This window comes from Dicentrarchus labrax, unplaced genomic scaffold (assembly GCF_905237075.1).
Source record: "Dicentrarchus labrax unplaced genomic scaffold, dlabrax2021, whole genome shotgun sequence".
Lineage (NCBI taxonomy): Eukaryota > Metazoa > Chordata > Actinopteri > Moronidae > Dicentrarchus > Dicentrarchus labrax.
Window position 1 is genome coordinate 11,426,092 of NW_026136722.1, and position 13,729 is coordinate 11,439,820.

Genomic DNA, 13,729 nt, shown 5'->3' on the forward strand with positions numbered 1-13,729 from the left:
CTGTAGTTTGTAAACATGCTCACTTGGTGGAAATGCGGCGATAAAGTTGATCTTAATTGGTTTTTTAATGAAGTGTTGAATTAAAAAGTTTAAACTTCCTATAGAGTCTGTGAGAATGGTAGCCGTATAAAAATCATATAGTTACTTGCCTAACAGTAACTTATTGCTGAATTGGTGTTGCGTGGCTCTTTTAGGTTTTAAAGGATGGTAGTTTTATTAGAACACAACAGTAGTTATATTTTTTCAGGCTTGCATTAACCCCTGCTTAAAGAAAATAAATATTACATACTTAATGAGTTTTTGTCATCTTTCAATTGGCTCATAGGACAATGTGAAGTTAGTGATGCAAATTTCCCCTTTACACCAATTATTAAAACTACGAGGAAGTGTGTCAACATACGAAATGCTCTAAGATAGTGCATGTTATGTGGAGGCTATCTGAGTGAAATAAGGTGTTCTGGTCATGTTGCTAAAGCTTTCAAATATTACTTAATAGACTATGCCAAATTAGATTTGCCTAATTATAACAAAATGTGTCTGAAATGCTACTGAACATCAAATCAGTGGGAATAACATTAGTCATTGAAATGCAAATGAGTGGATAAATTAAGGTAATGGTAAGGATTACATATCAGCCCAATGCTGTCTGTGATGACAGCAATCATTCATTCTTATGACTCCTCACTTAATGTATGTGTATTTTTACCTATTATTATTGTGGGGTGTATGCACTGCAGTGAGCAACTGACCCACACTCATTTGCCATGTGGCTCAAGGAGCATAAGGTCAGTTTCAGATGAAGCGTCAGTATTTCAACAATAGACAACCGTCCACTGCAAGACTGTGGCCACAGTGTGATGTGTCATTAGCTAGTGATTTTCCACCCAACATTTGACCACCTGGTTCTCTTAATTAATTCACTCCTCTTTCACTCCCTCCCTCCCTGGTGTTCATCCTTTTCATTGTGTGCTGGGTGCAATCAATTCTCCTATAATGTGTACGCGAGTGCAGCTGTCCGCAAATCGAGTTTCTATTAATGAGATGGTGGTGAGGGGGAGGGATGATGCTATACCAGCAGACTATGAACACTGGGGTATTACCTTTTCTTCAGTACAAGTTTGAGGACTTAATCAGGCCTTATTTTGTGGACAAATGCAAATATTTGTGCTTTGGAATATTTCTTGTTATCTGTTATTTTTTTCTTCCCCCAGTATCTTTTTTCCTTTTTGATTTGTGCTGGCCATTTACAAAAGGTTGTACTGTGGTGAATCAAATGATGTAAATTGTATGTTTTGGGGATTTTAAAGAACTATTATAATGTAGGAAATCATGTACCAGGCCTAATATTAGATGTTAATAGGCTATTCTGAAAAACCAATTAAAGGTGTGGCTGCTTCGGAAGTGCCAGTGGTGTCCTTGCTGTACGCTAGTATTGATCTAAACTCCCACTCAGAGCATGTCTTCGTCATGCCATATATGTGCAGGATTGATACTAAAAAGAATGTAGCCTACGGTCAGTTCAGTGGACAATACGCAATGTGTGGCACGTACGGCTCAAACCCTTGATGCTGCTCATATTATGTACATAATCAATAAAGGCAATTCTGATGATAAAATATTCATCTTCTGAACAGTTTAGCATTAGCTGTAAGACTAGCTCTATGAAGTGTGCAATCGTTGAGCTGTTTGCTAATATGCTTCTCAGGTTTACTTCAGGTAAAAGGCCAAAACATAACCAGATGTCAGAACTACACAGTCTGTGGTTACAAAACGGTTTGCTGGTATATAGCAGTTATGACTTAAAATGTACAAATTTATCAACATCATACTTAACTCTGATCAAGTTTGTCACCCACACATCAATCTTTCCCTTGGTCACGATCTACAAATTTATGTGTGAGGTAGCTCACATGTGAGCATGACGCCCTTGTCGTGCAGGGTGGCAGTGTGTTGGGATGGGGAGTGGTCAGGGCAGCGCAAGAACTTGGTATTGCAGAGTACACTTCCTGCGCACCATCCGCCCTCATCCTCTCACCCTGTCGCCATATGTTCAGATGCTGGCCAGAGGAATCGCCGGCGCATTGGGGTGGATCAGACGACCCCACAGAGGGAGGGAGAGCAGGGGGGGGCATGGCAGGGGGTGGCCTGCCACTCAACTTCCAGCACAGGTCAGTACAGGACCGCATGAGCACCTCCTTCTCCCCCTCCTGCTCATACCCTCCATGCTGAAGGCAGCCCTCCCCCCAACTCAAATCCAGCAGTGACAGAATTGGTGGACAAAATGACATATTTAATGCTAGATGTATAACTCTTTACTGCCTCAACTCAATTCTCACAGAAAGGCAGTCTTTCGTGGCATACACAGTAGGCACACTATTTGCTAGTCCCCATAGTCCCCTCATTAATACTGCAGTGGACATTCACAACTGGAATTGGTGTTGAGGTCAGGTGTAGCCAAATCATATTCATCTGTGGTTGTTTTAAATGTGTCGTTGGTAATGCTATTTGGAAAAGAAATGCTTTATTTCAGGGTGATCCTCAGGCTTTTTCTTGTTTCATGTTTTCCAATTCATACTCATCAGAAATGGAGGCCTCATGCTGGTTTTATTTTTGTTTTTTAAGTGTATGTTGCAGTTTTCCAATTACATATTAAAGCTGTTGCCACTGAAACTTGTTTTTGCAATAAATGATACCTGTTGTGATTCGTAAAACCTCTCCATAGAACACAACAAATGCTTGCTCTGTGTATAGGAGTAGTAATTAAAATTACAGAAAATAATTAAGGGTAATGAAATATTACAACAGCACTGCGCAAACTATGGCCACACAGTTACCATAGAGTTAATAAACACCTCTGACAATCTGAACAATAAAGGAACACACAGTTTTAGTATAATATAGTGCATGGTTAGTAAGGTAAACATAGTAACATGTTATGTTTTTGTTACGTGTGCCTTTCTGAATGTGAAAAAAATTGCAGACTTTAAATGCTGTTCTATATGTCCTCAGCTACCAATGCACTCCCTCTCTCTGATGTAATTGGCGTGCATGGTCAGTACAGTAGTTACCATTAGAGACTACAGTGTCAAGTAATTTAGCGTCATATTAGGGACTTATACCAGTCTTACAAGTTTTAATACATGAGTAAGCTATATGGGTGTGTGAGTGCATGCATGTGTATTAGCAGGAAATTTAGTTGCTAAGGTGTTCTGATTTGATTATTGTAAACTGTAGAAGTTTTTTCCTTTCTCCTTTAATTGCTATTAGCCCGTTTGGCAATAAAGAGAACATCTCTGATTAAATTAAAATTGCAACTTAATCCTAATCCTCTCTATCAACTCACCATCTACTTTCATGGAATGAGTCTTTCTGTAAGAGGTAGAAATTAGATTACTGTGTATTAACTCTGGAATCTGGTGCTCAGTAATGATGACCTTGAGGTTTGGCATCATTACCTGTCCCACAGTGCAAAGCATCCAAATGACAACATTACTCTTGCTAGTTCAGATTGACGCACCAGGAATGTTTCTGCACTGACAAAGACATTTGGCGATTGGAAATGCCTTTAAACAACATGGCTCTGTCCTGCTGTGTTCCACTACACTCTTGAAATGCTGTATGCATAATACATACAGCTCCTCTACCTGTTTTATGGGGGAGGACATGGAATGACTTGAGATGGAAGTCTGTTTATCGTAATCCTCCTCGCTCTCTCCCTCTCTTATTCCCTCTTCTCTCTTACAGGAAGCATGCCCTGAACTGTCACAGAATGAAGCCAGCCCTCTTCAGCGTTCTCTGTGAGATCAAAGAGAAGACGGGTGAGTTTCTACTTCACTCGTTCTCTTTGTGTTCTCCAGTCGGCACAGGTTGTAACCTAGTGTTGAGATGTAGTGTGCCTTTCCTCCAGTTTCCCAAGTTACTTTTTTACTGGCCTCACAGGGAACTCTGTTGATTGAATATTGATTATATTAGTTGTAGAACTGACTTAGCTGCATGTAATGTATATGGTTTGGTTCAAGATTGTTCTAAATAAGCATTACGGTTTGTGTTTTGGCCTAGTAATTATAGAAACCTAACCTATTTTTGGCCACTGTCCAGACTTCACACTGACCTGCCTGAAACTAATCTTAGTGGAGCGGTGCCTTTGAAACCTGAGTCAGACAGCCGAACATGTTGCAGAACATGCTAACAACTCTGATTTCACATACCTATTTATCAGATTACAATTTTGTTGACCATTTTGACCTGGAGTAACTGAATGCAGAAATATACCCTGCTTGGTTTAACATTTGCATTATTGTGACTTTTCCACCTCAAATGGCGTACTGTGAAAATGTATGAATGGTGCAACCAACAGGCTTTTACACTTGGTTGAGTATCACAGAAATATTTATTTTATTATGACTCAGGAATAAAGACCCGACCCCACTACAACTACAACTACAATTACCATTACTACAAACTATCATATCCAAATTATTAGATTAAAAAAATCAAACCTGATCCCAAGATAAAGTTCATGCACAAGTAGTTGACAGCAGGTAGATATGGAAAACTCCACAGGGGTTATTGCTTTACAGTCAAACTGTTACGGTGTTTCAGTACAAAGAGATGTTCTTTTCTTCTGCATTGTTAAAAAAGCTACACCACACAGTGTAGGATAATTGTGTTCTGGGAATAAATTGCTATGCACATCAGTGCAGTACCTTCATCCAAACATGCAAAGCAACAAGAAACTATTCCGACACCGTCTTAAAAAATAATGCTGAATTTCAAACACATGATCTGGTGTAAATTATTGCTTATATAAATATCTCAGATTTGCTCTTACACATAAAATTATTCAAAGTAAACATGCTGCTTATTCTCATCTTGTTAGCTATTCGAGTCAGCTTTCTGACAGATTCTAGTGTGGTTCAAAGGAGCAGGCCTGGGATGGATGGCAGATTGATGGTTATGGTAGTGTAAATGGGGTGTGTTTTTGAATCCTCTCCTTCTGCCAGTCTCCCTCCGTTCTTGTCGTTCTGTGTGCTTTTCTCTCTTTCACATGCCTAGTGTATCTTCCAACAGCAAACCTCTCTTGTTCAAATACAATTTGAAAATGCTGCACTGCTGCCTGTTGTGGCCCTCTGTCAATAATGTATTATTGCTCTCCAGTGATTGGACAAAAGTAAAGGCTAGGCTTGAGTGAGTGGGGCAGGGTACACTGTTTCCCAGGCAACCAGTGGTCTTATTTACCCTAATGCCATTCACTTTGATTTTCACATTTAGTCTCCCAGCAAACTAGAGAGAGGGTCTGTGAGTACTCATACAGTAAGCTGAGCAGAAAAACAGACAAGGCACAGTGGTAGGTTAACAATAGATTCATGCTTGAGGTGACTATGCCAACCATGAGATATAGAGATCTTTGGCATTGCCTGTTCTCTGTTGGCCATCTGCCACGTAGTGCCCTTCTAACTGCACTGTGTACCTGCTTTGGCATTTCTCTGCTACTCCATCAGACCCCCTGCAGGCCCCATTATGTGCCTCTGGAATGTGAATTGACTTCAGTGCAGCTTGTGGAAGACCCAATCAGTAGTCCTCTAGTATCTCCACAGATTTTCTGCAGTCTTTTTTCACTAACAAACATGCACTTGCAGGCACACCCACATACACACTGTGTCTCACTTGCACACATACGCACACACTGAACAGGGATAAAAGCAAACTCGGTCTTGGGTTTACTCCTACTGCCTCGGTCTTGTCCTCTCCCCCTCCCTCTCTATGCCTCGCTCCCATTCTTGAAAGAGAAGACTTGCTCTGAACTCGGGGCTTTGATATGGTAATGTAATGGTGGTGGTGGAGGAGGGGAGGTGGGGTGTGGGGGATGGGAGGTGAATTCCTCTGAGTGCTGCAGTTGGTTAGATTGTTTTCATTGTAAAGGAAATGTTCTGCGCTAATGCCAGTACCCCCCTCCCACTGCCACCACCCCAAAACACCCCCTATTTTACAACAGTGCCTGCGTTGTCCTGAGCTCTCACATTAAACATGACCTCCATATGCGTGAAATTTGATTCTTGTTAATACTTTATTAAAGATACACTCCAAAAAAGAAATTAAAGCACTTGGAGAGGGACGGGAAATGATCAAAGTTGAGAGCCAGTGGCTTTGCTTCAACTCAGTTCTGTTCTCTCTCGCTCTCATGGGTATTTGCTGTAAAAATAGCTCTTGGTGCAATGGGACAGCTTATGCCAAAATCTCTCACAAGCCACTGCAGTTATTCTCAGAAGTTTTTCATTTAGTTTGGGCATGTTTGAGGCGTTTCTCCTTACTTTTATGCATTCCTTGTGCTTTACACATGACAGTGAATCTGTCACTCACTCTGTTCTGTCACTCTGCTTAAGTCTCTCTTTTTCAAGCCTGAACATTCCCAGTTGTTTATTTTTGGACAGGTTATAAATGAAAATAAAAATTGTTTTTCAAGTAGAATTAAAGCTATACAGTTTTTTTTTTAAACTTAGAACACCTCAATTGGAAAAGGTCACACCCCAACTCTTACCACTCATCTTGATAAGCTGTCTTGATAAACAACTCTGTGGGATAATGCCGCTAGTTGGCTGCTTAGGAATAGTAGCAAACTGGCCAGCATCCTACCTTACTTAAGACTTAAATAGCTGGCTCCGTCTCGCTGTTAGTGTTAAAAGTTAACGTGTCTGTCACCGTTTTTATGATTATACATGTGTCTGTGCACGGCCACTCACATGGGCTGTGTATCCCTCAGCAACAACAGTGAGGGTTTAACAACAAGGACATCCTCATGGCTTGTAGCCAGTGTGATGTTAACTTGAGCCAGTTGATTGCTTTGTTAGGTGCCCAGTTATGCCAGTGTCCTAACAATGTGTCTGGGGTACTGGTTATTTGCTTTCTGCCTCTGCCACAGGCCCACTCCTTTCTCTCTGTGTTTCTCTGACCAGCCTCTGAGTGAGTTTTAGAGCAGATAGATTGTTATGATACATTATTTTTCAAATAATAAGTTAACTATTTGGTTGAAAAACAAGATCAGTCCTGTAATGTTTGTTTAATTTGACTGCGATAGCTATCTATGTTGGATATCTAACCACAGACAAGCACCAAAATCTCAATGCCCACCAGCAGAGCCAGCAGCACTTAGCTAGAATGTTGGCAAAGCGGCTAGCTGACAACCCATCATCACATCCTATTAATGTTTTGACAAGATGGATGAATGGTGAGATTTAGGAAACTCAATGAACTCGCTCTCTGGTTTGTTTTTTCAGTACTACTTCTGGATACATTTTATATAAAAGCTGATCACGTTTAGTTATGATAGCTTATCAATTAATACAAAAATGGCCAATTTAAACAGTTACAATGTTATTAAATATTTTTTTTTGTAGTGTAAGATTTATGAGTGGATCCTTTCTAATATTTTTTGTTAGCTTGTCATTTACCACATGCTCTTTTCGAGTGTATCCAAACTATTAAACAACATATGTTAAATTGGCTCATTAGGGTTGTAATGTTTTTACAAACTATGTGAGTTCCTTAATCAAATTATTACCGTACCTGGGTATTCACAGCACTCAAGTTGTCTATATGCATTACAACACCATTTCAGCAACCAAACAACCCCAATTACATGTTAATTGAATTACAGCATGATTGCAGTTGTTAAAACACCAAAACAAAACAACACTATTAAGAGTCACACATAGGTGCTATGTGTTTATTCACAGCCAGAATAAACACATCACAAACTTTTTTAGAGCCTTTAGAATTGTCATTATAATTTGTAATCTTTCATTTAAATTGTAATGTTTATTTCAGAGGCCATACATGAAAGTTGACAACAAAACATCACACACCAGTGCTAAACAGTTGGTAGCACTCAATTTTTGTTAGGGAAAACACGTTCAGCATCACATGATTGATTTAGATGTTTGTATTCCACCGACTTTGACAGAGTGCAGTACATGAAGTCTACTGAATCACATGCCTCATTAAAGCAACTTAATTATTATTAGTTTTCAAAGAGCCCAATTTGGAAGAGAGCCCTAAAATTTTATGTGTTGTTAGGAACCCGTGGGATGTCTTTTTATTATTTCTTTATGAGGAAAAGCATACAGTACCTTTCAAGCCAAAAGCAGTAACAAGATAAAAATAGTTTGTGGCAGAAATGTGACCTATGTGAAGCTGCCATACCTGAATTTTCAGTTTTACTGTCACATGAGTCTAAAGCAAGAATAGGTCATCTACCTTTGTACCGTCGCAAGTTTTCTATTGTAAAGAGTCAGTTTTCTATTTACATTCACTATGCAGTGCTGCTAAATTATCTCATTGGCTTTTCAGGGATCTGTCTTGTGTTTTGTTGTGTCCTGCCACTCAATCGTTTTTTCTTTCCCTGCTCCTTTGCAGAAGAGAATGAAAAAAGATAGTGTGCGTTGGGGTGGGGGGTGGGGGGTGATACAGGGAGATTGATGAGGCAGTAAGAGCAGGAGTAATTACTCGGTGTCCATTCCCCAAGCCAGATTGGCAGACGGCTAATATCACACAGACCCCTGGCCCTGACAGACACACCACCCCCCACCCCCCACCCCCCAACTCAAACTGGGGAGGCAGGACACCCCAACCTTCAGCCTAGGCCTAATGGTGTGTGGGCCAACTGATTTCCCCATGTGGTATTATTCCTGTAGGAACTGGGCTTCTGTATATTGACATGGGAAACTGCTGTCTCGAGTGTGTTCGAGGATGGGAAAAGCTCAGTGGAATTGTTCACCTTTAAGACTGCTGCAACATGATTTTGGCAATGATTCACCAAGCCGTAATTTGGCTGTGCTGTCACTCAGTATTTCAGGGGCATCAGGGTAGCAGGATATGGATGACTGAGTTTAAAAGTTTCTAATAGTTGACTAGCAATAACACCATTCATTTTGCTAATGAATTGCAGGGATATATTAGGACAAATGCCCACTCCAGGATTTTTGTCTGATCCCATTTGCTTCACCCAATTTACACTTTGACACCAGAACAGTAGGCTTATTGGAAGAGGAGTTAAGAACATGTGTCAACATTAATCAAGCATTTGCCTATTTGCTTCATAGCTGACACTGGCGGTGGGAGTTTCAAAACAATAACAGTGAGATCAAGTGAAATTAAACAAAACATGCAATTAAAATGTATTGGCACCATATCTCATTAGGGTTACTTACTAAAATACTAAAAGCTCAGCAAATAACACACTCACGAAGTAGACACACAAATACTGGTGACACTGCTGAAATTTAATTAGCCAGAGTGACACGATAGGCAAGGCACCATGTTTTGCACACTACGGCTTACTTTGGATCCACAAATTCACAATAATTTGTGTCCAACAACAAGAAATCAGGAAATATTGAGTGACCTATCAGTATTGGTCGAGGATCACCCACAGGGCAGACTCCTACCTCTTCATCTCATCTGCCCTCCCTCTCAGCATGTCTATGCCTCTCACACTGCTTTTAGGCTTTGCTCTTAAAGGAAGCCAGCGTCTCTTTAATTAAAGATATGTAAATGTGGTCTCAGCTGGATTGCATTAGTTTGGTGGCAGTGGGGTGGGAGAGTGTCGGAGCCTAGCTCCTAATCCTGACTAATTAAGGATTAATTACAATTGATGGGAGCCTTCCACCCCTCTGCAGTAGTGCACGTTGCTATCCCAGACAGTATGTTTGTATATTTCACACCATGTCATAAATGCAGGGGATCGACCGTAGTATCGGGGCTGGTGGTGGGGGTTTTACTAGCCACCCGAAGAAGATAGGCAGTGCATTAGGTTATTACAGATAATGGGAAGCCCATGCTCCTTTTCAGGCTTGTGGTGATCTACATCAGAAAAGGTGTATGGACTGATGAAGCAGTACTATTTGCTAATCCAGTCCATATTCTGGGAGGATTATTAGTTTGTGTTTCCATCAAGTTCTAATGTGTGTACTCATTTATGTTTGTACTGGTTAGCCAGACCAATTAAGGCTACCCTCTTGTAAAACCACTGGTATATTGTTATCCTGACAAGCCAGACATGTTATTGGCACAGCGATTTTATTCCTTACTAAACTGATACATCGGACCTGTGCAGGCTAACCATGTAGCCTCAACTCTCTCTGGCACCATCTGACTGTGTCATAATGCTTGTTCACTTGTTATAAATGGGCACTGCTCTTCTGATCTATCGCTTAATTGCCACCTAATTTGCATAACAGTGCAAATTAACGACCTCTCAAATGAGCGTTCATTTTTCACAAAGTCTTTAGGAGCTCCTTAAGAGTCTGTGCTAATGAGCACAGGAGGCAGCTGGCCTGATGAGAGTTGACTGGGGGAAGATCCTAGCAGTGCTTTAACAAGCCTCCTGCTTAGGTGCTCTTCATCATCCTCCTCTTCCTCCTGTGACATTTCAAATTCTTTCTTCCATGTCTTTCTGTCTTCCTCTGTGTGCAGAACTGTACTAGAGTGGGGATATCATATTAAAGATTTAGTCACAGGTGCTCAACAGTGCTTATTATATTCCTTTAAACACAATTTATGTTAGCACTTGTGCCAAATTGACACTTAGGTATGTTTTTTGGGGAAAATATCTTATATTGCCCAGTCCTGTGAAATAACATGGCAATGTGTAGTCTGTCACTAGTTTAAGCTAGCAGTGTTCTCCTAATTTAATCACATTTTCTCAGACTACTGTGGAACACAAGCTATATGGAAATACCAGTATACTCACAGTAACTCGAGGTCTGTTTGTTTAGCGCAATCCATGCTTTCTGGATGAACTTGGGAATAAAATATTTTATCAGAGATGCACTTTGTTGACAACAGGGTAGTAAACAAGGCCGATTGAAATTTCAACCACCTCAGCTGGTCAGCCTGCCCCAGTCTTGCCACTGAAGCCAAATGTTGTGCTTCCTTTTGGTCACAAGCCAATCATTTTAGCAGTAGAAATGGACAAAATATGACATTGTTTTGAGTATTCAGTCAGTCATATTTTAGGGGATTTCATTTAGTTTTGAGTTGTATTTTTTTGTGTTTTAAGGCTTAAGAAGGTGTCTATTAATTTGTGTCTAATAAAATGTCTTAATGTTTTATTTTAGCATTGTAATGTATTTTTAAACATAAATATAGCATTTATTCATAGCTAATGATTTTCAGCCTACTTTTACTTTTGACCTGTAAAAAAAAAAAACATTTGGAACGTCTATCAGGGGAATATTTTTTTATAATTTACCAAATGATATGGAAAAGACATTGTAGTGCCTCGTTGTTTATTGTGTTATATTTGTGCAGATTAAGTGACAACACAAATCATTAGTGTTTGTGTGTGTGACAGTGTGTTTGAGTGTGACCATTCAAGGGGGGTACACGTAGTCATCACTCGGTTGTCCAAGCCCCTCTCTTTAGTTAATTAAGGCTGATTAATGATGTGTTGGACTGAAGTGTTGTGTTTGCCCAAGGTGTGAGTTCTCCAATTCACACCTTATTCAGACCACACTGTGTTTACCCTGAATGCTTACCTTTCTGTGTGTGTGTGTGTGTGTGTGTGTGTGTGTGTGTGTGTGTGTGTGTGTGTGTGTGTGTGTGTGTGTGTGTGTGTGTGTGTGAATCAGAGTGGGGGGCTGCGTGCAACAGGACTCCAGTGAACTACCCAAACAGATGCTGATTAGCGTGAGCTGCTTAAAGTAGGAATGGACATATGGATTAGGCTCATTAAGTTGACTGTACTCTACAAAAACCCTCTTTTAGAAGAATGGGGTACACACTTTTATGTTGAATTTGCAGTAGAAATTTACCTTTCCCCAATAGCCATTTGGCAAAGAGCCCATCAGGGAAATTATTCATTTTTAATGCCATATTCTACAACTTGCCCAAGGCAACATTTTACACACCCAAGTCCTTTTGAGCAACCCATATTCTACCAAAATGGCGTGGTAAATCAAAATGCTATATACACAGAGTAGCTTGTTTGTGAAAGTTTACATTAATCAATGTTGTTTCCACGTATGATTTTGTAAAGACAGCACCACTGGCATCAAGACTCCTGCTGAGATTGCTAAAGACCACTAGTCATATGAGCACATGTGAGTTTGCATTTACAAACTTTACTCGGTGACTAACTGGACATAATGAAGGTGAAGTTTCTATTTCACTGTATTGATTTAAAGGTCAAGGAGTTTAACGACACTGTTCTTCCTCTTCTCTAACGCCACACATTACCGTTTCTCTGCATAGTGGAAGACAAACTGATCCAACACGAGAATATGGAAAAATAAAAGCTACATCAGGTCTGATCAGCAGGGCTGCGACTAACGACTATTTTCATTATCAATTAATCTGTCAACTATCTATCACTATCATTTTCTAAATCGATTAGTTGTTTGGTCCAAAAAAAGGAGAAAAAATGTTGATCATTGTTTCCGAAAAGGTTACTTCGTTTTGTCCACAACCCAAAGGTACTAAGTTTACTGTCATAAAGGACTAAATAAACCAGAAAATATTCACCTTTGAGAAGCTGAAATCATTTAATTCTGATTATCAAAATAACTAACAATTAAGTATATTAATTAATTTAATAGTTGACAGATAATCGATTAATCGACTAATTGTAGCTCTAGGTTTGGGTTTTGTCAAACTTTAATTTTAAGATACCTTTTTTCCCCCCCATAGACCTGGAAACCGAATTCAACCTGGTGGGTTTTAAGCACCCATCCTCAGCCTCGTCATGCATCGTTCAGGAAGAAGTTCATTCTCCATTTGAATTTTGTTTTCAAGGGTGAAAATGTCTGTGTTTAAATATGTTTAAGAGTGGTTTCATACAGGCATATTGACCCTAGTTGTTTCCATAGCTACGTTTGTATTGCCTAGGCACTATTTTATATGCTGCACAGTTTTAATACTGATGCAGGGGTTTACCTATCGTATCTCCAGAGCTGCAATTGAGATTTGTTTTTGCAGTTTTTGTGAGGTAAATTTACATATTCATGTAGCATATTTTCATTGTGAAAACCATCTTTCTATGGCCCATTCTCTTGATATGAATTCTCTGTCTGTAATGAAAGGAAAAACTGATGTTTTCACAGTCCTATCTTTTCACTCTTTCTGGCTCGTTCGCTCTCTGGCACGTCTGTACTCTGGATTCTGTATATTTCTGTAGCCTCTCTCTCCCTGTCTCTTCCTCTCTCGCACACATATCTTCTCCTGTGACTCCTTTTTTCAATTCTCCTTGGTTCTCCTTCTACCCTCTCTCTCCTTACCTTTTTTTCCCCTTTTTTTTCCTTCTCTATCCTTCTCTCTCTCCCGCTCCCTTGCTCTCTCCCAGTGAAAGGCTGAGAATACCCAAGGGAGCTGATGCAATTAAAATGCTAATCCTGTCTGTCTACAGAGAGAGGGAGAGGGGGGGCTGACAGCATGAGGGATTGCGGCTCACATGGAGAACTCGACTGAAATGGAGAACAGAGGGAGGGGGGGGCACTGGGGGAGGTGGGTGGGGGTGTGCTGAAAGGGAGAGGGGGGAGGGGATGTGTGTTGGGGGGAGACAGAGTGAAAAAGGGGATGCTAGCGAGGGAAAAGACAGACAAGGATAAAGCTTGTGTTGTGAGCTGAGCAATGATATACTGACTGCGTTTAAGTCTTATCTATCCCTATGTGTGGAAGGCATTACAGTTAATGTACAGCACTACACTATTGGTTAGGTTGTTCACCCTTACCTGCA

General features: G+C 40.3%; 1 protein-coding gene across 4 annotated transcripts in view; it reads left to right on the top strand.

Annotated features, from left to right (window-relative positions):
* pbx4 (pre-B-cell leukemia transcription factor 4) overlaps positions 1-13,729 on the top strand; it is a 29,941-nt gene that overhangs the window by 1,096 nt on the left and 15,116 nt on the right. For 2 of the 4 annotated variants that reach the window (XM_051389309.1, XM_051389308.1), the window contains exons 2-3: positions 2,055-2,168; positions 3,745-3,818. In XM_051389309.1, coding sequence (XP_051245269.1) covers positions 2,055-2,168; positions 3,745-3,818 — 188 coding nt within the window. The remainder of the gene's footprint in view (positions 1-2,054; positions 2,169-3,744; positions 3,819-13,729) is intronic. The other 2 variants (XM_051389311.1, XM_051389310.1) reach the window with 1 other exon arrangement.